The sequence below is a fragment of the Perca flavescens genome, chromosome 21 (assembly GCF_004354835.1).
Source record: "Perca flavescens isolate YP-PL-M2 chromosome 21, PFLA_1.0, whole genome shotgun sequence".
In the NCBI taxonomy this organism is placed as follows: Eukaryota; Metazoa; Chordata; class Actinopteri; order Perciformes; family Percidae; genus Perca; species Perca flavescens.
In genome coordinates this window covers 19,170,828-19,196,030 of record NC_041351.1, presented here as the reverse complement: position 1 = coordinate 19,196,030, position 25,203 = coordinate 19,170,828, and the positions used below count along the sequence as shown (strand labels likewise).

General features: G+C 43.2%; 1 protein-coding gene across 3 annotated transcripts in view; it reads left to right on the top strand.

The window, feature by feature from the left end:
• Window positions 1–24,826, top strand: part of arhgap17a (Rho GTPase activating protein 17a) — a 33,367-nt gene extending 8,541 nt beyond the window's left edge. Inside the window, exons 2-22 of one of the 3 annotated variants that reach the window (XM_028567449.1) lie at window positions 1,591–1,630; window positions 8,293–8,397; window positions 8,631–8,663; window positions 9,122–9,198; window positions 9,808–9,919; window positions 11,148–11,224; window positions 11,396–11,513; window positions 12,555–12,623; window positions 12,826–12,907; window positions 13,964–14,091; window positions 15,930–16,041; window positions 16,411–16,492; window positions 16,638–16,718; window positions 16,818–16,931; window positions 17,677–17,768; window positions 19,500–19,647; window positions 20,010–20,288; window positions 21,034–21,182; window positions 22,204–22,704; window positions 22,800–22,821; window positions 24,658–24,743. In XM_028567449.1, the coding sequence (XP_028423250.1) occupies window positions 1,591–1,630; window positions 8,293–8,397; window positions 8,631–8,663; window positions 9,122–9,198; window positions 9,808–9,919; window positions 11,148–11,224; window positions 11,396–11,513; window positions 12,555–12,623; window positions 12,826–12,907; window positions 13,964–14,091; window positions 15,930–16,041; window positions 16,411–16,492; window positions 16,638–16,718; window positions 16,818–16,931; window positions 17,677–17,768; window positions 19,500–19,647; window positions 20,010–20,288; window positions 21,034–21,182; window positions 22,204–22,704; window positions 22,800–22,804 (2,404 nt within the window). In that variant the 3' untranslated portion in view covers window positions 22,805–22,821; window positions 24,658–24,743. Of the gene's footprint in view, window positions 1–1,590; window positions 1,631–8,292; window positions 8,398–8,630; window positions 8,664–9,121; window positions 9,199–9,807; window positions 9,920–11,147; window positions 11,225–11,395; window positions 11,514–12,554; window positions 12,624–12,825; window positions 12,908–13,963; window positions 14,092–15,929; window positions 16,042–16,410; window positions 16,493–16,637; window positions 16,719–16,817; window positions 16,932–17,676; window positions 17,769–19,499; window positions 19,648–20,009; window positions 20,289–21,033; window positions 21,183–22,203; window positions 22,705–22,799; window positions 22,822–24,657 lie in introns of all 3 variants that reach the window. The other 2 variants (XM_028567447.1, XM_028567448.1) reach the window with 2 other exon arrangements.
• Window positions 24,827–25,203: the final 377 nt, after the last annotated feature.

The following is a 25,203-nucleotide window of genomic DNA, read 5'->3' as shown; positions in this document are numbered from 1 at the left end:
GATCATTCATTATATATATATATATATATATATATATATATATATATATATATATATATATATATATATATATATATATATCATTTTCTTTGTTTAAATACACCGTCTGATGTTGTGCATGTCTTGTACCATAGCTCGTGTTCGGGAAATTATTCATCTTTAAATCTTTGTTTTGCTGTGATGCAAGTCCTCAGCATGAACCGAGATATCTGAGACAATAAATAAAATTAAGTGTTTCCACCATCAGTTCATTACAGAACATTCATCAAGTTATGGCTCACTGTCAACTCATTTCAGCTCCACATCAATCTTTGGCCTCATGTTATATAGTATTGGCAGTTACCCTGAGTTGAAGTATCAGAATTGGCATCAATAGAGTAAAAGTTGGATCGGTGCATCAATTCTCTGATGAACAGGCCGATAAAATAAGTGTTTGCCCTCCTGTATGTGCATGATTGATGTATTTGCTTCATGATATAACATCTGTACCTGCAAAAAATAACAGTACAGCAGCTTTTAAAGTCTCTGTCTGCAATCTAGACATTGCTTTTTTGCTAAACGAGTCTTGTCTTATAGTTAGACAAGTTGAGCTGGGCGATATGGTGAAAATCAAATATCAAGATACTTTTTTACCAAATATATTGATGTTGTAGGGTTGACAATTGGTTCTTTTACAAAATATTTACACAATGAGATTTTTGATATATAATCATCAGTAATCTGTGGATATAATGACTAAGTGGGTAAAGGCAAATAATAGAACAGCTAGAACAGTCTGGTAAGTTCAGAAAATGACATCACTTTACTGTAATGCAGCTCGTAAAACCAGGAAAAGACAACACTTGTGTCATATCACGTAATGCAATATCCAAAATTAAAGACGATATCCAGCATCATATACTGATATCGATATATTGTCTCCAGTCCCTGACCATCTTGACTGCAGGGTTGCCACCGAAGCCAGCCGCCTGTGTGAAGGTGTTGATAAGCAGTAGGAGCTGAGTCTGTGTTTCCCAGTCTTCTCCCTTTAAGTGAATCTAATCTATCTGACCTCTTCAAGTCTAAGTATTAGTTTGCTATTAATAGGCTCAGGCAGGGCAGGGCTGCTTGGCTGCCCTGTGCACCATGAACCTTGCTAGCTGTAGCTTAAAGAAATCAAAACTCGTGCAGCAGAGACATGCCTTCCGTGTGATTTAGTTTACCAGATTCTTTGCATTTGTATTGTTTTATAATTATCAAATATAATTCAAGCTTGTCACAATTCACAACTTTAAAAAACCACAACTTCATGCAGTAGTGCAGTCTGAAGAGAGACATGTTTTCCCCCCAGCCTCTTACTAGGCCGGTTGAGCCATGGCAACAAACTAGAAAGACTCGCCCTCTCTGAAAACATTCCCACGGATGCCCAGGTCAATACCTGTCACTATTTTGGTGTTCTCTGCTTGAAACCAGTCTTTCAGGCACGGTGTCATTTGTCTCGCCGATATTTTCACAGTGACGACTGCACAGTGTGTTGAAGTACAACTATGTGCTCTGGTTGTCTGTCAGTGCTAATCTGTGTGCTCTTTGTTGTTTTTTTCTCACTCACAGAGCGGAGAAAACAGAAGTCCTCAGTGATGACCTCTTACAGGTAAATCATCAATCTGACTGTAGAACTCTGACCAGCTTAACAGTGGAATGGCTGCCTCTGTTGGGCAGTGGCTACGGGTGCATGGTACAAAGTTTGTCCCTTCTGAATCAAACCAGTTTGGTTGACAAAGCTCCCAAGGTTTTTATATGTGGGATTAAATTAAGTCATTGGAAAAATCATCAAACTATTGACAAGCAGTCCCCCATGCCTGTACTTTTACCGCCTGTCATTTTCTGTTCCCAAAATCTGTAAGAGTTTTCTTTTTTTCCCCGGAAATTCTGCATTTACTTGTCCTAATATTACAATATGACCAGTATTGGATGCAGAACACCAAATGCTTACTTTTTTAGCCCAAAGAAGGTTACAAATCAAGGCCAACTGGACTTGTGAGAGACTGATCAGTTCTGACTGAACGGTAGGGGAGGGAACCTCTGTGGGGTGGTTGTCCAGATGATCGATGCCGCCTCCTTCGTTAGTGCTCTTATGGTCGTTGGAAACACCATAGGCCATTGTCGGCATTCAAATGTGAGCATTTGTTAAGTTTCCTGGGAAGAGATGAGCACCTTTAACCTAGTCCAGTCCAACCCTTGGTTTTTAACCTTCCTTGGATAACTATGACATTAGATTACATTAAATTTCATTTAGCAGACACTTTTATCCAAAGCGACTTACAATTGCTATACTGAATATGTCAGAGGCTGCACACTTCTGGAGCAACTATGGGTTAAGTGTCTTGCTCAGGGATACATTGGTTGATGTATCGCAGTGGGAATTGAACCCAGATCTCCCACAAGAAAGGTATGTGTCATATCCACTGCGCCATCACCACCCATGACATGAATGACTGAGAACGTTCACATCATACGCACGACCCCGAAACCTGCGGTCCTCAGATGCTGGCCTGCTCTCCGTTCCCCACACCAGACTCTATCTTTGGAGAAAGAGCCTGTAGTGTTGCAGCCCCGTCCCTCTGGAACACCCTCCCTGCAGATATCTGCAATGCTACATCCCTGGACAAGTTTGAAAAACTCCTCAAACACCACCTGTTCACCACAACCTCCCTTAGTTTAGCTTAGCCCCAGTAATTCTGTAAAGTGTCCTTGGGTTTCGTGAAAGGCGCTTTTATAAATAAAAGAAACCGAAGATGCAACATTTAGTCTAGATTTCAACTTCAACTTTCAACTTTATTATCCCGAAGGAAATGTGATCTGCAGCAGGCATCGAATCACATCAAGGACCATGACAAACACAACATTTTGACAACAGCAACAAATAACCGAAAAAATCCACACCACAAATGAAAACAACTTACACCTGCCATACTGAACCAGAAGCTACAAAACAAGCTAAAAACATTAGAAACGGCACAGTAAAAAAATGCATGTTAAGTGCTGTACAGAGACAAGTTCAACATTCAATGGAATAAATAAATAAGCAATCCAAACTAATCCATCTAACACATATACACATAAAGCATACACATAAAGCAAGTAAATGAAGTAAATTAAGCTTCTCAATGGCTACATGGATAAAAGAAGCCCTGGCATGCCTTGTGTTGCCTTCTTGTTCTGGGCATTCTTACTTTAGGAAAGAGTCAGTTTGAAGCCTAAAGAGTTGCTGGACCATGTGCTGACCAAGCTCAAAAGTATGCAAGTTTTCATGCCAATTAAACAGCAGCTGATAGCACTTAGATCCTCCTCTCAGGTTGAAGATGGCTAATCAGTGGTTGTAGCGCTTGGTTCAAATTTGCGCTCATGGGAATGTTGCTGACACTTCTGTAGCAACAATTAGGGCTCAACGAGCTGCACAGAAGTCAGTAAAGCTGTGGATGTATATATGTCTAATATAGCTCCATGTGTGTGTGAAAGCTACTGGTGCAGGGATTTCCCAGCCCCTGAACCTGTCTGAGGTACACAGCAGGTGGGGTTGAGACAAAATATTGGCTGCTCAGCAAAGACATTCCAGGGATGAAGATTGTCTTTGTGTTTTAACTATGAATGGGAGGTGTCCTAGATGTTAAAACAAACTCTGCTGGCTTTGCATTACTCTTTGAGAACAGCCAAGGCCACAATGTCCGACACCCTTTATTGTTGTTATTCTTCTCCCTATCCTCTTTTGTAGCCTGTGCATAAATAGACAGCACTAACATAACATTGAATACCTTCTTCTCTCTCAGGTGTTGTAAATATGGGCCGTATACGGGCAAAAATATATTTGAGTGACAGCTAGAACATCCGACTCAGAGCTAGCATGAGTTGTTTAATGCAAGCGGACAAGCAGTGACTAACCGCTTAGGGTGCTTTTCACAGAGGAGATGACGTTATATTTTGACTGACAAGTGACTTTCACTGTTCCTCAGAGACACAATTGTTCTGTCTCTGTCTGGAAATCAGCCTGAGACTGAGACATTTTTCATTTCATAGGAACATTGCTGTCAGATGAAGGTAAAGAGAGGGAGGGTAAGAGAGATTGAAATCACTTGACCCCTTAATCATGAGACGGCTGTTGCGCTCCTCGCCCTCAAAACAAAAACTCTGTTTATCCTGAAGAAAAACCCATCCTGGAATGTTTGTGTTTGTCTATGTAAGCTATTTTTGACTTTCAGTTTAAATTTAGTGGCTTCACTTTTGCTCAGCCTCCCATTTCTTTTCCCACTTTTTCTTCAACCACACTCGACAACAAAATATTCTTGGTTTCAATTCAATTTTATTTATAGTATCAAATCATAACAAGAGTTATCTCAAGACACTTTACAGGTAGGTCTAGACTCTAGACCATACTCTATAATTTACAAAGACCCAACAATTCCAGTAATTCCCCCAAGAGCAGGCATTTAGTGCGACAATGGTGGAGAAAAACTCCCTTTTAGGCAGAAACCTTGAGTGGTGAGGAAAACTTCCTTTTAGGGAGAAATCTCGGACAGACCCAGGCTCTTGGTAGGCAGTGTCTGATGGTGCCGGTTGGAGGTGTGATGAACAGTGGCAATTATAATCACAGTAAAGATAATGGAATTGTGACTTTAAATAGTAGTTGTAGTAGTTCATGGCGTTGCAGGGCGTAGCAGGGCACAGAGCAGGACCATGGCGACAGCTGCTACCATGATTTAGGTGCCACCCTAATCCAAGGAAAACTGCGGGGTGAATAAACATAAGGACTCGGGGAACAAGAGCAGCTAAGTTAGTAACTGCATAACTACGAGCTGGTCCAAGGCAAACCTGAGCCAGCTCTATAAGGGTTGGTAGATGAATCGGACGACTATGAAGAGAAGCTGAGAAGAGAAGGGGTGCCGTGTCTGCAGCATATCCCCTCCCCCGCCGGTCTAGGCGAACGCTGCAACTCCTCACTCCCTAACTTTAAGCTTTATCAAAGAGGAGAGTTTTAAGTTTACTCTTAAATGTGGTGACGGTGTCTGTCTCCAGAACCCAGACTGGGAGCTGGTTCCACAGGAGAGGAGCCTGATAGCTAAAGGTTCTGGCTCCCATTCTACTTAGAATTCTACTTAGAGACTCTAGGAACCACAAGTAACTGCATTCTGGGATGGCAGTGCTCTAGCGGGACAATAAGGTACTATGAGCTCTTTAAGATATGATGGTGCCTGACCATTAATAGCTTTGTAGGTCAGGAGAAGGATTTTAAAATCAATTCTGGATTTTACAGGAAGCCAATGCAGAGAAGCTAAAACAGGAGAAATATGATCTCTTTTCTTAGTTCTTGTCAGCACACAGCATTCTGGATCAGCTGGAGAGTCTTAAGGGACTTATTTGAGCAACCTGATAGTAAGGAGTTACAATATTCCAGCCTTGAAGTAACAAATGCATGGACTATTTTGTCAGCATCGTTTTGAGACAGGATGTGCCTAATTTGTTATAATGTTATGCAGGTGAAAAAAGGATATCCTGATCAAAAATAACTCCAAGATTTCTGACAGCAGTGCTAGAGGCCACGGCAATGCCATCCAGAGTAGCTATATCTTTGGATAATGAGGTTTGGAGGTGTTCAGGGCCCAGCACAATAACCTTGAGTTTAACATCAGGAAATTGTAGGTCATCCAGGATTTTATGTCCTTAATGCGTGCTTTAAGTTTAACTAACTGACTGGTTTCGTCTGGCTTGATTGATAGGTATAATTGGGTATCCTCTGCATAACAGTGAAAGTTAATGGAGTGTTTCCTAATAATAATATTGCCTAGAGGAACCATATATAAGGTGAATAGAATTGGTCCAAGCACTGAGCCTTGTGGAACGCCATGGCTAACTTTAGCGTGCCTAGAGGATTCATCGTTAACATTAACAAACTGAGATTGATCTGATAAATAGGACTTAAACCAGCTTAGTGCGATCTCTTTAATGTCAATTAAATGTTCCAGTCTCTCTAACAGGATGCTATGGTCAATAGTGTCGAATGCAGCCCTAAGATCTAGTAAGACAAGTACGGAGACAAGTCCTTCTGTCTGAAGCAGTTAGAAGGTCATTTGTAATCTTCACCAGTGCAGTCTCTGTGCTATGATGCACTCTAAATCCTGACTGAAAATCCTCAAATAAACTTTTGTTATGTAGAAAGTGACATAACTGATTGGTGACTACCTTCTCAAGGATCTTGGCGAGAAAGGGGAGATTAGATATTAGATATTTACCAGGATTTTCACACTACTCTTTATTTTAATCACTCCCATTTGATCTCAAGACATTTTTTGTATGTGGTCCTCCAGGGTGCTAAAGAGCCCCCCAGCATTCTTGTGCCAGCTGTCCGTTCCTAGCTGCTTCTTTACATAGCAGCTCATCCACAGTGGGTTTACCACAGAAATGCTCCAGAAATACCAGGGTGCCTGCTTGCACTCACCCATGTAGTTGTGTGTAGCTTTTTTTTTAGGTCACAACCAGCTGCTTTTAACACTTTTGTCACATATCCCTTATGCAAACAGATTAATTTGTTACTGCACAATGAGACACTTTATCAATGCATAATTCCCCCCTTAATGCGTCATATTATAGTATTTTTGTTCATTCTGTACTTGTCCAGACATGTTAACATCCTCTCTTAGGAACCAATAAACAAACACAGGCCTACAGACAGACACTGTTATTGTTGGGATTCCCTGCTCTATGACGCCATCATGGGATTGACCAAGTGTTGACCTCATCACATAGCAGGAGGAAAAACACACCCTGCCGCCTGCTGTGTGGACTTCTTGGCCTAGGTTCTCCCAATCCTCCGCATATTTTATTTTTTGGCTGTACGGCGTTTCTAACCCCATTTCATTACAATGAAAGGAAGAGGTATACTCCCGGTGCCATGTAACCCAAACATTTCCAAAACACCCACACAGGATCTTTGTCCCTCTTAGAGCACAGGGAGGGGAATCCCCTGCTTTTTTTGTGCCAGGTACTAACTGGGCTAAGCGTGTAACGCCCATAGCTTATTGAAGGGCTATGAGGGAATGCATGTGTTTGGCAAATTTATATGTGACCCAGCTGTTTTGCGAATGCCAGGGGCCACCAAGGGTCGGGAATGATGTAAGAGCGCGAGAAAAGAGGAAGGGAAAGGAGGGGAGGGGGCGACCTATGGAGGCCGATATCTGCTGTGGAATTCTTGAGTTCCCACTCCATTCTGTTTTTGGAACACAATTGTCTGGCATTTGGTTGATCCTCCCTCTGCATTTGTCTCACTCCATTTCTGCACATTTTGCCCTCCAGACCTCCGTGTTCCCATTTATATTTGGAACATTGTTTGTCTCAAGTCTTGAGTACATGTTTGTCCGTTTGAGACACTTAAAGACTCCTTCTTTCTCTCGTCAACTGCGAGGTTTGGTATGTTTAAAGACACACTGCTTTTGACTTTCTCACAAGCCCTGCCAACTTACACCAGTTGTTTGCATCGTCAGACTTTTAAGTAGACTTGAACAGTAACTTGCAATCATCAGTTCTATTCATGGACTAATGACAGCCAGCCTAATGTTGACACTGACTGTCCCACTCAGGCACCTGGCCTGACAAGGACAGTGAATAGTCATCCTGCAGAGTTTCTGTTGGTCTCTGTCCTTAAGCCTGAATAGCTGTGACTCCCATCAATGACAGTATTATATCTTGTGAGGCTAAAAGCACAGAGTGGATCTGTGTAGTTAGGCTAGCAGACAGGAGAAAGCCTGTGTAATCAAAAAGGCCTTCTTTTTTTAAAGCCAAAGAACCCCTCACTCTCTGTCACAGATCGTTGCCCTAGAGACACTTCCGATGAGTCATGTGTTTTTAAAGATAACATTCCAGCGTTGTTCCGCAGGGACAAGCCTTATCAATCATGCATGAACTTTGACCCCTGTCTCAGTCAAGGCAGCTACAAACTAAATGTCTGCATGGAGCTGGACCTCATCAACCATCAACACTGCAGGCACACTGTTGTGATGTTTCATAGAGACACAGAGCCAGTGGTTGTGGTAATAAAGACTGCCCACCATGTGTGTGTTTTCGTGTATTTGTTCTTTGTACAGTACCTGAAGAAACCCGGCAGGATGTAGTCCAGTTCAAGTACTTTAGCTTTATTAAAATAAAGCTTGTGTTGTGTTTTTAATTTTTACAAAGCAAAATGTCTGCAACAAAATCACTTATGATGACCTATGACATGTATATAGTAGAGATTTATTGAAGTTGCATGTCTTGTCTTCTGCACAGATTGAACGGCGCATGGAGTTGGTGCGCGTGGTGTCCCACAACACACACAAGAGGATGGTGTCATGTCTACAGGGACACATCGGCGCAGACGCAGAGAAGAGACATGTAAGACATCAAGATGTGTTAGAATAAAACCTTTGTCAAAGCTCCAGTTGACCTTTTACACAAACAAACTAACCAGGTCAATGAACTGTTCCACGATGTGTAATAACTTTTTTTTTTTTTTTTTACACACAATTGTTGAGATGTTTTCATTCAAAGTGTCCATAGTAGGCTTACAGTCCATGATTTCTCCCTTTTGTGTTCTTTACCCCACATCACCCAAAAACGCACTACAGTCCGTACCACGCCTCTATACAGGAAATGGTCAGGTAAAAACACTGATTACTTATTCCTCCTCTCTGGTTGTCAGCACCACTTGCTCCATTTCCCATTCAGACATCTGTCATCTTTTCTCACTATGCATGGCACTTTGGGATTCTCTGGTCAAAAAAAAAAAACAGGATGTTGCATACTCATAAATGTTTTGCACAGATGTAAACCGTGTGACAGTAAAAACGAGCTCCAGTGGTGTCCTCTGATAGACGTCTCACTTCCCTAGTTTGTGTCTTATTTCCCATTTAACATCTATATTTTCCTCCTTTGCTCAGAAAGCTCTCTTCCTGTTTGTGAATTTTCTCCTCAATGGAAAGTCCTTGAAATTCCATTGACTCGAACGTCAAATACTGATGCTGCAGTATAGAAATTAGTACATTTCTGCACACTTTGAAGTAGTTTATGTCTCGATATAAGTCTAATCATTGTCTGCATCTGTCCCTGTTCCACACAGAAAAAGCTTCCTCTGACTGCACTATCCCAGGCAATGGTGGAAGGCGGAAACCAATTGGGAGAAGACTCCTTGATTGGGTGAGTTTGTAATTGAATGACGGGCCAGATAACCAATTGCTCCTCCTTGGCAACTGTTGCTAATGGAGCAGATGCACCCCAGAGAGCGTGAAATATGAGGCCACGTTTCCAAGGGCAAGCAATCTGCCCAGTTTTGTGTTGACGACACATTCATCGTGACCGAGAGAAACGCACCAAACAGAAGCAGACAGTTAGTAGTTGAGGATCTAGAAAGTGAATGCCTCAAAATCTTCACAGCAGCAATGTGTCTGTCTGGAAGTAATGAGGAAGGGAAAGTACGTCAGGTGTTCTGCTGGTAAATGTGATGCATTCATGTCGATTGTCAGCTGAGACTGTTATTTTTTTTTATATTTAGAGTCTTAGGGGTTTCATTCCTGGGAAAACTGTGGCCCAAAACCCTGATTCATGATCGCAGATGAGGTGCCGCTAGGCCACTATGCTCCAGGCTTTTGCAGCTGGAAATAATTACATCACAATAACCTGGATTTGTTTTCATTTATTGACTGGGAACAGATTGTCTTCCTTCAGAGTTGTCATGTTTAGTCAGGAAGATTGAATGCTAATTTAACCTCTTTCTCTTTCTTTGTGCTGATGTGTGTGTGTTAACAGCAAGATGATGGAAGTGTGCGGTGAGGCAGAGAATCGCCTGGCATCAGAATTGATGCAACATGAGCTGCAGATAGAGAAAGATGTTCTGGATCCCCTCAGCCAATTAGCTGAGGTAAGAAACCTCACACCCGCTAGACATAACGGAAACGAAACACAAGTTAAATATTTAAAGTTATTTCAAAGCTCTTGGCTTGTTTTTAAAATGCAGTCGCACACACACCCTAGTCTCACTTTGCCAGACCCTCCTCCAAAGCGCGCGTCTGGCTACTCCACATAGCATTCGGGGATGGGAGGAAAACATGCTCTGGTTTATATGGCATTTCTTTAAACCAATCACAATCGTCTTGGGCGGTGCTATGCACTGGACAAAAACCGCGGTGCCACTGAAAAATAGGCTTGGAAGGAACTTGTTTTGGTGGAACGTGTACATTGAAAAGTTGTTTTAGTCTTGCGACAGACAGACAACTCAGATTGGACAGATAGTCTAGCTATCTGTCTGGATTTACCCTGCAGAGATCTGAGGAGCAGTTAACCATAGTCCTCATAAATCCACCGGTGTTTAAAATGCCAACCCAAAGGGAGCCCAAGGCAACGGATATCCGGCCTTAGTGAGTGAAATCCGGCAGATTTTACGGCGGCAACGGAGCAATCCCGGGAGTGAAACGTCAAAGTTATAGACTACACACACCGCTACGGTTTACTTTCTTTGGTCTAATACTAGTGGAATAGATTAGTTAATAGCATCTTTTGTATTTCTGTCTTTTGGGTTTAACTGCCCAGTCACATGGACTCCCATTGGCCTGTTGTGGAAATGTGAGTTTGGAGAAGGAGAAGTCAAGACAAAACTGATTTGAATCCTGGTAATATGAGCTAAACATAAGGACTTTTCTCTTTGTCATTACAGACTGTGGTTTGCCATCTGTTAATACCACGTTTTTCAAACATAAGTAACTGTTGACTATCTGACATCTTTTTCTTTTTTTTTTATCTATAAACGTTGCATTTTGGGTTGTTTTTGTACAAGCTACGCTGCTGTTTGGTTAGGAGAGGCCAAGATCTACAGGTGTCTTGCTGTAATCATTTTGTGCCATTTAACTGTACATTTCATAATATCACTTACTGTACTCAACAGACTGAAATAAGAGTAAATGTCCCAAGAGTTTAAATCAACCTTTACAAACTTGCAAATAATTGTAGGTTTTTTTCCTTTGTTTTACTATAAAAAGAAAAAAGAAAAAGGCTAATAGGCTACTAGGAAAGTCATCCAGGAAGTTACATCTTTGTCATTGTAACTCATCAGGCTCATTGACTTGTGGGTATTTTGGATCTAATTTTTGTAGGTGGACATTCCCAACATCCTGAAGCAGAGGAAACAGCTGGCCAAATTGGTGCTGGACTATGATTCTGCCAGAGCAAGGTTTGTCCGTCTACAGCTCGCTCTCTTTCATCAGGTTCTATGTGTGGAGTTTTAATGCCGTGTCAGGGAATGCATCCAGACAAAGTAACAGTTTTTTTTTTAAGACTTAAAATAACTCCAGGTACTAGTCTCATTCCCTTTTCCAATGTTCCCTTGTCTTTCTCAACTCAGATGGTTGCAGGCAACCAAGTCAATAATCTCAGGAACAAACACTCAAGCACTGACGGCCAAGGCTGACCTACTCAAGGAGGAGATGGATGAAGCCATGAACAAAGTGGAGCTTTGCAAGGTAACCAGCATGGGTGTACATATCTCATCGGTTTTTCTATAGAAGCTGTTGCTTTATTATAGTCTTGTTTAGCAAGATCATAGCAGGCCAGGAAACTGGAGTTAGGTCTCATCAGAAGTTTATTTGGGAAAAGAATAGCCACAGCAACAACAACTGGACTTCCCAAGACCCTAGGGCCCTCTGACCCAGCTTGCTGACGCACAACACTGAAAATGCCCCGTCAGTTCTGCGTGCGTGCGTGCGTGCGTGCGTGCGTGCGTGCGTGCGTGCGTGCGTGCGTGCGTGCGTGCGTGCGCGCGTGTGTGTGTGGTGTTGAACTGAATCACTGGAGAGTTTTAGTGTGTTGTAGCTGCGTGATGCGTCAGGTTTTCTGTCCAGTAAGGGGTCCAGCCTGGTGTTTCCCCTCTGAAGTTCTCCATCCCAGTACCACTGAGTCCTGCCAACAGGAGGATTAATGACTCACGTAGCGCACAGACCAGCGGCTTAGCCAACCGCTAACGTCTATCCTTGTGCCACCTGAAATACACATTCATTTGATGGATGCCACTGTGTAGAGGAGATGGAAGATCTTTAATCTCTACAATTACTAAAGAGTTTACATACTGTCTGTGACTGTATTACGATTATGGCTATCATGTTTGGTTTGATTTTTTTAATTTATCTCGAACAAACAGTATGTTGTAAAACGAAAAAACAGAAACAAGATAAAAACACAACCATAGACAAATCAGCTTTTACCAAAGAAAAAAAATGGATAAGTTTGAGAAGGAGCAGGCGGAAGCATAATGCTCATATAGTCCTGCCACTACTTCATATTATTACAGGAAAAAATCCAATAGATATGCATATACAGCATACAAAATTGTAGGTCATACAACACTTACACTTAACTTATTGTTACACAACAATAAAACAACATACAGCTGTACACTTACATAACATTTTAATTCCTATATTCAGGTCTCCTGTATGCAAGTATTGTTTTCTTTAATCGATTTTTGAAGTGCTCTAACAGTTGAAAATTCTGTTTTTATCATCCAGGATCAACTTGCTGCAGACATGTACAGTTTTTTCTCAAAAGAAGGGGACTATGCCCGCTTTTTCGTAACCGTGAGTACAGCGTGTCATCAGCAAGCCAAAAATGTGTCTGCATGAGTTTTTTTTTGTGAGAACGCGCACAGCTGCAGAGTAACTGGGGGAACACGGACGTTGGCCAGCCATTTTATTTACTCTGCTGTCATGTCTTTCACGGCTGGTCTTATACGACTCGCCCCCTAATCTATTTCTCTCTGTGTTGTTTTTGTTTCTGTAGCTCTTAGAAGCTCAAGCTGATTACCACAGAAAGTCTCTCACTGTTCTGGAAAATGTCTTGCCAACCATCCAGGATCAGCAAGGTATACTACATGCAAACGCACCTTTTATGCAAACCTAGCCATTTAACACTACAATGTTGTTAAAAAATAATTGCATACAAGAAGGCTCTGTGCGGCACATAATATGGGACCTCCTTTTACGCGTTTCCTGAAGAAAGCACCCTTGACTACCCCTTTTTTTCTTTGCTTCCTGTGTTGTTTGGTCCCTTTTAAACAAACCTTTTCCTGTTGGGCGCAGAGACGTTTGAGAAGCTGTCCCAGAGGTGTGCTGACATGTAGTTGCTAGGAGGAGAAACACTTTCTTATTCACTTCTTCCAACTGGCTTGAGACATGAAACCCAGCTACTGTACCTTTTCAATTACATCACTCTGGTCTGTTTCTCGAACTACCAGAAGTTACATCAGCTGCGGTAATTGTCAAAGGCCACAACTGAGGTCCAGGTATTAAAGAATAGCCTTTTGTTTCCACCGCTCTGCTCTCCAAAAATAATCAGATTTTCCTTTTTTTTTACAAACATAATGTCTCCTCTCAGAGCCTTTTTGCAGTCCTGACGCTGTCTTGTTCAAGAGCTTGTTTGTTTTTTCTGTATTAAACACATGTGGTCTAAACCAGACGAGCCTGGTCTCTTAGCATGTGGCGATGAGTCACGAACTCCACACACACACACACCCTCCAACCCTTCTCCCATCATACCCACCTGGGTTTTGCAAGCTCCCCCCCTCCTCGCTCCTCTGCCTCCTTGTTCACGAGCAAATTAGCTCACACACACACACGCACACAGAAAGAGGATAGAACAGTCACCCCTGCTGACGAGGAGCCTGTGGTCATTATTTGACAGCACCCTGTAGGGGGAGTGAGGACTGGTTAGGAAAGTGGTGTGAATGAGAGTTGTTTACCTGTTGAAGCACACGGGCTTGTTCACTGAGTCCTGGGCCAGTGCAGTTTTACTTTTTTTTTTATTCATTAAACGGGTCCTACAAATAATCTGCAACCTCTTTTATTACAACACTTGGTTTATGTCTCTTCAGATTTGAAACCATGCACATGAAACCGTTGATTGCTCTCTTTGTGTTTAGACTCGTGGACAGAGAAACCTGCATTTGGCACTGGGCTGGATGAACACCTGAAAAGGAGTGGAAGGGAGATCGCCCTGCCACTAGAAGCCTGCATCATGATGCTCCTAGAGACTGGCATGAAGGAAGAGGTAAGGAAGTTAAGTAGTGAAAAGAGATTAGACAGGAACAGTACAAGGAAACCTGCCCTGTTGGTAGCATCCAACATGATTATTCTACCGTATGGGTAGAATTGCAGAAGTATTGATCTGATAAGTAAAATGAAATTGATATGGATCATTAATATTAATATAGCAGCGATCAACTTTTTGCTATGTATATCAGGGGTGTCACAATTTTGATTTTAAATTGAAAATCGTTTGACATTCATGTGCACGTCGTTAAAATGTTATTGCAAAGTAACCATCTGCCATCTAGTTGCTCTTATTGTGGCATTGCTGTCCCTGTTGAAAGAATTGTGACACCCCTAAGGCCTCTTTCACACTGCCTACGTGGCGTGAGCGTGCCAGCTGCGTGGCGTGTCCGTTTTTATTTCAGCTCCCATGTTAACAGGTTAGAGCTTTCACACTGCCTGCATGACACGCACGTCTCAAGTGCCGAAAAACGCGTGCATGCTAAAAATAGGACCAACGCCTATTTTTCATGTGACCCGCAAGTGTGTTGGAAGCGTTTCCAGGCAAAGTAGAATAGGCAAAGATGTTAATGTCATTTTGACACAAATACATTTAATAAATGACATTTTGATGTTTGAAAGTCTATAGGTTTTGACATAAATGCACATATAAATGTAATTAAAAAAAAAAAGTATTTATAATTTCAAATATTGCACCTGTCTATTCCGTAGCCTATTTTGCCGCTATTATTTCATTTTATCAATGGGAAACATACTGTACATGTGTACAGACAAGGCTAGCAGCAGCAGTGCACCGTCAGACACGTTTCTGGTGTGAAAAGAAAACGCCACGCAGCCGACACGCAACAGAAACGCCACGCTCACGCCATGCAGCCAGTGTGAAACAGGCCTAATGCAAAGATATAGTTGAGTAATGGCATCCTGTGCAGAGATTGAAGTCACACTCCCTCTGTGTGTATTATTCAGCATTTTGAGTACAGCTCCTTTAAATGATAACCAGCAGACAATCATGCTTTAGAGGTCTCTTCTTATCTAACGCCAAGCTATTTTCTTGCACAGTACTTTATAGCATGACTTGACTGCTCCTTTTGTTTTCCTTGTCTTACTATGTAAGTAAGAAGAAGTGCTGGCGTAGCTCATTAAAAGTCACATGGAGCTGTGGCTGCGATTAGAGGCTCCGCTGGTCATTGACATAATTGAAACCAAGACTTCAAACTGTTTGTTCACATGAACATCTTAAGACCCAAGGAGATGGGCAGGAAGGAGACAAACCGTAAACATCTCTGCAATGCTGTTCCAAAGAAACTGTTGCCCGTTATGCTACAGTGAAGATTTATGAAATGTTTGTGATGCCCCTCCCCGATACAAATTTAGAATACAATAGAATCTACTTGTCTCCTGTTCATAAATCAGTTTCATGTTGGTGTGTGTACGTGTCTGTGCAATAAAAGAGCGAGAGAGAGAGAGTGCTAGTGTTGACTGCAAAGCACGTTATTTGTCGGTCTATTCATTCCCGGGTGAGTCCAGTCTGTGTCATTATGGTGTGAAGACGGCCCTTGTTTATGTGTCAAAGTAAAGAGATCGCTCTGCTTTGAGTGGTGGGTGTGTTTGTTTGCCTGCTTTTTAAGGTTTCATTATTTGCAGCTGGCAGGGGGAGTTTATGTTGTGGATTCATACCGAGTCTATCTGTAATTGAGTGTTAGGAAAGTGTGTGTAAGTGTGTAGGTTTCAATGAAAGCACAGTGTCTTGTGTGCACATTGAATGCCTGCTTGTATCTTTGTTGTTTGCCGGCAATGTTACAGTGGTTTTTGTCTTTGTGCGTGTTTGTGTCTCAGGGTCTATTCAGAATCGCAGCAGGTGCGTCCAAGCTAAAGAAGCTAAAGGCAGCGCTGGACTGTTCCACTTCCCAACTGGAGGAGTTCTACTCTGACCCCCATGCTGTCGCTGGTACGTCCCAAACCAGCATTCATTTCGGTTTCTTGATGTATTACTTGGATAAATTATCTGATTTATTTTCGTTTTTAAAATCTAGAAAAAACAACGGTTGTTTAACTTAGGGCAGTAAAATGAATTTAAACATCTGTATTTGTGTTGTCATGTCGTCTCAGAATGTACTAGCCACTGTCTCAAACCTGCCCCCTAAAATGTTTGAATGGCGTAGGAATTCCCAATTAAAAATGGCTGAATTGTATTTGATATTTTACTAAATGAATTTGATAATTCACTAAACCATTTGGATGCTATAATGAAACTTTGTTTGCCTGGAAAAGTGGTTAAAATAATTAAAAAAAAATATCTGTGGATTTGTGGTTCCAGGAGCACTTAAGTCCTACCTGAGGGAACTCCCTGAACCTCTAATGTCTTACCAGCTTTATGATGAATGGATCCAAGCATCCAGGCAAGGCTCAAACCATTTTCACTGGGAATCAAATGTACCAATAATGAATGGGTCTATCACTGTACAGCAATGAGAAACAAAAGGATGATTCATCTGGGGCGTTTAGCCATCTGGAGACTGGACTAATCATTTTCTCTCTCTCCAGTGTGTCAGACCCAGACAAGAGGCTCCAGGCCCTCTGGGTTGTATGTGATAAGCTACCAAAGAACAACAAAACCAACCTGAGGTGAGAGAGAGGTCATGACGGCAATGCTTTAATTCCTTCAGTTGTATGAGACAATGTTTACACCGCACACAGCTAATTAAATACGTTGTTTCCCTGCAGGTATCTGGTCAAATTTCTAACCAAACTGGCTCAGGACAGCGAGGTCAACAAAATGACTCCTAGCAACATCGCTATCGTCCTGGGACCCAACCTGATGTGGGCCAAGACTGAGGGGTGAGAGTGGGTTGAGAGGAACGGGACGATAACGTTGCTAATACAATATTACACGCAGTGACCGTTTAAAGGTCCCATATTATGCTCATTTTCAGGTTCATCATTTTGGGTTTCCACCAGAACATGTTCACATGCTTTAGTGTTCAAAAAAACACTTTATTTTCATTTTTCTCATACTGTCTGTCTGAATGTGCCTGTATTCGCCAAATGCTGAAATGCTCCGTTTTAGCGGCGGTCTCTTTAAGCTCCCCTCCTGAAAAAGCCCAGTCTGCTGTGATTGGTCAGCGTTTCCGGGTCAACCGCATCTGCACTCTCTGCGTCTCTGCACTGTAATTGCAGCCGTGGAATGACTGTAACAGCACTGTAGCAGCATTCCCTATATATATATATATATATATATATATATATATATATATATATATATATATATCACAACCGTACGGAAGTCCTGACGGCTCGTTTAAAGGCCGCGTTTCAGAATACATGCCGTGTGCATTTCTCTGTAGATCGAGCGTTTTGATACTTTTACAGTATTTATATAGCACCTCAACCTGCTTCATTCATAATTTAAAAACATGGACATCTCACTATTTACAATGTGGGATCTTTTAAAACAAGCAAATCCAATAAACTCTTAGTTTCTTTCTTAGTCTAAGGTGGTGGAGAGGATAGCCTGGTATTTTAGCCTGTCCCTCGTTTTGTTAGAAACCATCTAATTTTTGCTCATCTGTACGTGTCCACCCAGGAGTCTGGCTGAGATGGCTGCAGCTACCTCTGTGCACGTGGTGGCCATCGTGGAGCCCATCATCCAGCATGCTGACTGGTTCTTTCCTGAGGGTAGGTTCTGTGTTTTATCTGCAGCAGTCGCTTTCAGTCTGACCTCCTCGTTTTTTTTGCTCTGTAGCCAATCAGGGCCTGTTTTACACCAGGGATTCACGGTGAATATGATTGATTGTAACTGCCGAGCAAGAAAGCGAGTCAGCAGTAATCAAAGCTGCCCAGGACCAATTAAAATCATTGCTGTGTCTACCCTGGCTCCAACTGTGGTTTGCACTTTAGAGGGTCAGCTCAAAGGCTACAATGAAAACTTACAAAACAGATGTCATATATTCCCCCTAATTCAGCTTGAAGAAGTCATTCAAGTACCACTAGCTGCCTTTTTCAAGATATTTTCCATAAATCCAATTTGTTTGTAACCACCATTATTGGATAAAGATGAATTTTTATACCAAAGCCTGCGTGCTTTTCTGTAAATTTATCACAGGCTGCAAATTACAGCTTCCAGGGCTCGAGAGTGCGACCAATTTGGTTGCAAATGCGACCAAAATTTGTAAGGGTGCGACTAAGATTTTTCCTAGGTCGCACCGGTGCACCTAACGTCCTCGCATCCGCTGCCTCTCCACTAACGAAGCAATGTCGTTTCTATCGATATGGTTTAATGTTGCGTTACATGACCCCATTCCTTCTGGAAAGCCGTGCCTGTGTTTGGATCTCTCCTCCGCGCAGCCCCGCCCCCATTCACACGGCTCCCCTGCAACATGGAGAGACACAGCGCCGCCGGTCCAAACTCCCGACATTTGTCTACAGTTTTAATTGTTATTAACACAGCTGTATATTGTTAGATATGAGAGAGAAACCTGTATTGGTACCAGTGTTTCCGCTGGTAACTCTCTGTTACTGCGGCCGCCACGGCAAAAAAATACATTAGAAGTTATTAAATGCAACTAACTTCAGTTGGTTGAGTAATAGCATGTAAGACGGAGCCTGCTGGATCATAGTTCATAAAAATGCAGCGCAGTGACGATGCAGACATTTCATAACCTACACAAGACGGGTGTAACGCCTCTAATGAGTCAGCCGTCACTCTCTGAGTAGCCTAGCATACGCTTCAGTCAATCGCACTCCCTCGGTCTTTCGGTCGTTGTTTTTTTTTTTCTTTCTAAAGATTTCGGCCTTTATTTTGATAGGAAAGCTGAAGACATGAAAGGGGAGAGGGGGGGGATGACATGTAGGAAAGGGCCGCAGGTCGGAGTCAAACCTCTATATTTACCAACTGAGTGTCCTCTTTCTCTTTGAATCAGTCTGTTATTGTTGTTGAAAACTTATAAAGGAGCTTTCTCAGATATATATATATATTTTTTATATATATATCCTAGGCTATTTATTTCAGATAACTTTCATTTACATGTGTTGCAGCTGTATATTTTCAAACTGATAAAGGAAACCCTGTCTTTGCATTTCATTTTAATCACAATCTGTTTTAATAAAAGCGCTTGTGAAAAGTGGCTTTGACTTAAAACTGAACATTTAGCCCACTTTGTAAAAAAATACAGAACTTGTTATATTGTCTCTCTAGAAGTCTATTATTCAACTATTGTTTTTGTCAAAGAAGATAAAGAATATCGCAATACTCAATACTGTCCAATCGCAGTACTTCTAGAATCGCAACAAGTAAAAATCGCAATAAATATTGAATCGGCACCAATGTATCGGGACAAAAGCACATCGTCCCAGCCCTCGTATTATAGTAGTTTGTATTGGTTAAATCTCGTCTTCTCTTTCCTGCAGATGTGGAGTTCAATGTGTCCGGCATGTTTGCGATGCCTACACCTGCATCCAACCACAACAATCACCTTGATTACGACTGCAGCACCATTGAGAGGAAGAGGCCTGGCAGCATGGTCGGACCAGAGAACGACACGACGCGCAAAGACAAGTAATCAGCCTGCAGTAACTTCCAACAGTTAACCTCTTTGGAAACCTCCTTGTTTCCAAGACTTCTCTGGCCCACAGCATTTCATTACTTACTCCAATAATTAATAATATAATAATTAATTGCTTTAGAAATCATTTTGCCTTTTAATCCAGTTGCTTCCCCTGACCCCGTTCTTTTGCTTCTTGTACATTTTGGGGTAGATTTGATAGAATCCCTTTTAATATGATTCTTCTATTTGCTACTCTCTGTGTGCTCTCGACTTACGGTGATTCTCTTTCCTGGTCTAATCTGTGACTTTTTGATCAAAGCGTTGGTGTTTTTGTTTCTTTTTTTCACTGTCTCCCCGCTCTTCTCCCCGGTAGCACCCCTAACAAGCACTCGGACCACACCCTTCGTAGAGGCAGTAACACCTTAGGTAGAAAGCAGCACACTTCGCCTGCCTTCCAGCCTCCTTTACCCCCTGTGGAGGCTCCGGGGCAGGGGCACGGGGCTGCGCAGGTCCCCCAGCCCTCAGCTGAGCCCCAGCCGCAAGCTCCATCAGGGGGCCCGGGGCCTGACGCTGCCCAGCAAAGCTTGGCACAGAGTCTGGCTGCTCTGGCAGCCGCTCAGCAGCTTCTAGCCCAGCACACAGAGGAGCTGAGGTAAGGGCTGCATCTCTGCTGCTGCTGCTGGGGGAGGACACAGCATGACAGACAGACACACACACACACACACGCGCAAACACATGCTTTTTTACTTTCAGTGTTGATGTTCTAGGAATTAGTGCCTTCTCTGTGAGGTCAGTCTGATTGGCTTCTTGAAGTATAGTGGATTAATAATGCATGCATATTTCCTCCTCTGGGTAGCTTGTTTTTTTTTCTCTTTGCAAAACCACAAGTTTTCTTACACCACCACCAGGTCCAGCTCTGCAGTCTTGTCTGCGTTCAGCCCACAGACACGGCACAACAATAGCTGCTGTCATTCTGCTAACAGTCACTCCCAGGGCCTCTCGGCTTCCCGTCCCTCTGCTCTCCTCCCCAAATCACTGGAATCAGCAGGAACCGCGCGCTAACTGGCACAAACTGCTTTGAAAAGCCTGGACATTGGGGCCTGTTATGCAGCGACTGAAGGGTGCCTTTGATTTAGCTGGTGAAAGGGCAACCTTCATATCCCGACAGATAGCATAGCACTGTCCAGTTCAGCATTCTTTTGGTCCTACAGACTCCGTTGGGAAGGTAGATTCAGAGGAGACACCCAGATTAGATTTGTGAGGTTTATCATTGTAGCTGTTTAACATTGGGCTGTATCTAATGTAATAGCTCTCTTCAATTTAAAAAAAACAAAAACACCCTGAATTTCAGAAAGTTTGCCGGTTTTAAAGACCTTCTCCCCCCTTCTTCTCTAAAGCAACCCAAAGCTACGTGACTCTACACCGGCCCCGACCCCTCTGCTCCAGAGGAATGGCTCCGGAGGAGGGGCCCCCGCTGCGGGGCAACTGGGCGCTGGGTCCCCCGGGGCTGGATCCATGGGGCCCAGTCCGCATATGATGCGCAGAGGTAAGAGTCCGTTTGGCAAATCTCACATGTTTTAGCATTTTTATTAGAACCTCGGAATGCTAATCCAACCTTTTAGAGTTAACCTCCGATGTTCTACTGGAACTCGACAATGCTCTTAGTCCCAAAACCTCGCCACACACCGAGCTAGTCCAGCACGTGGCTGCCAGACCCAACTGCTCAGATCTTTTTTACGTGCACTTTTTTACGTGCACTTTCTTCCTCTTAAAACAGAGAATTCGCTCTAAAGCCTTTTTTATCACTTACAATGCTATACTATTGTATAGCCCCAGCCTACAGCTATGAACTCAGAAGACCTTCTGACACACTTTTTTTTTATTTCACCATTTATTTATTTATTTATTTATTCACATTTGTCTTTTTCCTTTTTTAAGCTCTTAAAGAAATAGTTTGAAATTTTTGGAAATAATCTGCCACCTTGGTGAATTGTTGTTTTTACACTTCAGTATTTGTACGGATTAAACAAACGAGATGTAAAGTGTTAAGAAGTGCGCTTTAGAGGTGCTGGTAGGCAGATTTTTGGACAAAGAAAGGTGGCTGAACAGGCTAGCTGTTTCCAGTCTTTATGCTATGCTAAGATAAGCTAACTGGCTCCTGATGCTAGCTTCATATTGACCGTTCAGACATGAGTATCATCAATCTTCTCATCAAACTCGGCAAGAAAGTGAATACATGTATTTCCCAACATGTCAAACTCTCAGCTTTTATTGTCGGCTTCAATTCAATTTATTGTTGTATTATTACTATTTTTTGTATTATTATTATTTTTTATTCTCAGAAACAAACAATTCTCCCTCCTTTTTTTAGTTAGTGTATATATTTCTGGTGTTGGTATTAGTATTACAGTGGGAGCTTTTGTATGTAAAGAAACATGTCTTATTCATATAAACATTCTATAAATTGCATCAAAAGTATTCTAAGTTGCATCTGGTAACATTTACAGATGGCTGTATACTGTTAATGTTTTCCATCCATAATCACAAGGTTGCCCGTCAAATTTCAGGTACCAAGAAGCAGGCTCCTGCCCCTCCCAAACCGATGAACCCTCCCCCCAGCCAGCCCTGTAACTCCTCGTCCCAGTCCCTCAGCCCCTCCCCAAGACCCCTGTCCAGCCACTCGCCCACCTCGCCCACCTCTCCCACGTCACAGCCGTGTGCCACACCCAGACGCTACTCCAGCAACCAGCCCCCGATCCAGGCGCCCAGCCACCCCCCTCCGGAGCCTCCGTCGCAGGCCAGCCCTCCGCCACAGCCCGCCCCCCCGGGCCAGCAGAGCGCCGAGCCCTCGCCTCCAGGCACCCCGACCCCTCCAGACACCCCTCCGCCCTCCGCTGCCACCCAGGATGTAGCTCCTCCCTCCCCGTCTCCCTACCAGTCGGGCTCCCTCCCCCGGCCGCGACCCGTCCCCAAGCCCCGGAACAGGCCCAGCATCCCACCCCCACCGCAGCCCACCGCCCTGGCCGCTGACAGCAACGGGATCTGCCCGGCAGCGTACAAGATGATGGGTGAGCGTTGTCTCTCGTGCAGTTATGTATATATTTTTTTTCCCGTTCTATTCACTGCTGAATACTAACAGTGTTGCATTGTAATACCTCCGCAGGTTAAAGAGGCGCCTGTGAGAGGTTTGTGGTTAATTGACCTTTTCACGAGCAGCACCTGCACTGTTTTGCCTCTAGAAATCATACCAATCACCAAACGGCCATTTAGCTCTGCCTGCTGCCTCCATCAGATATTGTGTACCCAGCCCTGATGCACGACTGTCACACCGTGTATCACCGTGTTTCTGATGTTTAAAGGTCCTTTGGATGCTTTTATATAGGCCTCAGTGGTCCCCTAATACTGTATCCTGAAATTCAGCCTTGGTGCAGAATTCCAGCCACTAGAGCCAGTCCCACAATGAGCTTTCCTTAGGATGTGCCATTTCTGTCTGTAGCTATTGAGGAGGAGAGAGGGGGGGGGCAAGGTGGAGGGTGGGGGTGTGGCCTTGACCAACTGCCACTTTGCTTGTTACGAAAGCCATGATGTCTCTCTCCCAAATTCTCTGGTTGGGCAAAGCAGAGAAAGGGGAGGTAACCTTGCTCCTTATGACCTCATAAGGAGGAGATTCCAGATCGGCCCATCTGAGCTTTCATTTTCTCAAAGGCAGAGCAGGATACCCAGGGCTCGGTTTACACCTATCGCCATTTCTAGCCACTGGGGGAACTTATATTAATGTTAAAAAACCTCATAAAGTGAAATTTTCATGCCATGGGACTTTTAATACTACTCAAGAGTGTACAATGAAACAAGTCACATCCCTTCATTGTTTGTATTGCGTTACATACTCCTCACACCGATGTTATATCTCCTGAACCAACGCCTCCAGTGGGTTTATAAAACAGCCATCTAATACAGAACTTCATGTTAAATGTAAAAGGCGATGGGCGCTTCATTTGGGTGACCATAAAAGACCAGCACATGCACCATGACATGTCTTCCATCAGGGCTATCTATCATCTACCATTCCCAGTCACTGTAAGCGTTTGAAACGGAGACCAAATCCAGGTTTCACCTTCAGAACTGAACTTACCAACTGTTCATTTTCTAACCGTCCACTGTCTGCGGGTAGATTCTGTTTTTTTTTTTTTTTTTTTTTGTTATTTATTTATTTTGTATTTATATGAAGCATTTCATTTTAGTTTGTCCATGTAGGTATTGTGATGATTCTGATTTTATTTATTTTTTTAAAACCAGTGTCCCCGTATGGAGTATGTGTAACTCTGACAGACACGCATGTTCTCGTCTCGTCTCGCTCCAGATGATGTACCTATTCTGACTGTGCAGCCAGCTTGTATCCAGCGTACACGTTCAGAGTTTTAGCTCTTTTGTCTAGCAGTGTATTCCAGTTCCAGTCCCAAACACCATTCCCTCTTTAATTCTGATCACATAAATTCAACACTGGTCCCTTCAAATTACCCCACACTTCACATTTTCCATCCAGTTTTCCCCTGCTTGCCTGGCCAAACGACGCCACCTGCTGTTCAACCATTGGCCCTGACTGCCCTCCCCCTCGCTGCTGTTTAAGCTATGGAAAATATTACACAGCTGCATTGGCTGGCATAATTGCAACAGCTTTAAATGTTTTCATACACCAGGTCGATGCTGCACATGTTTGCCATTACGGCCGCTGTTTGTCTAACGTGTGCTTAACTAGTGCCTTCATCTTCGCAGGATGTCTGTGTCGTGTTCTGTGTGCCTGAATGCCTGCATGCACGACAAACATGTTAACAGTTACACACTAACACTACCTGAACCCGTCTTTTCTAGTTGATGTGATCACATTTTTTTTCCCCCCCTCCCCGTTTTGTACCGCAAGTCTTGCCGAGTGCAATTTTAGTAAAAAGAACATGTTTGTGATAGTAGTCCCTGTATACTCAATGTGACTTATCTTTTCCTCCATCTTTTGTGTCGCTCTCCAGACCCGGCGATGTCTTTCAAAGGGCTGAGTCGAGCTTTGGTCCCTGAGCTCGCTGTAGAACAGCAGCAGCCGGCGGCGGCCTCCTGCCTGCTTCCTCTCAAAGACTGTGACCTGGACACGGAGAGCACTGTCCTATAGGGAGGAGAACACCACCACCACATACCCCCCCCACCCCCTATTGCCTCTCCTCATACACACCCCTCATTTAGTCTGCTCGGGTTTTAGTCCCAGTCCCGTGTCGGCAGCCCTCCTCTGCCGCCACCACGTCCTGCCAGTCCAGCCTGCGTGACGGACACTCGTATGACAAAATGTGACAAAATGACCCTTCTGGCGGCCATGATGGAGGTCCGCTGCTCCTGTTAAACAATGGCTATGTGAGTAGATTATGTTTGTAGGGCCGCCGCGAAAAAAATTGAAGGAAAATACTCACTTTCCCTACAGTAGTTTACAAATCTGATGATTTATGTGTTAATAATTGTCAGCATTTTAACTGGAAAACCAATTACTTAATTAATTAGTGCACGCATTACCATCACTAGCTAAGTTA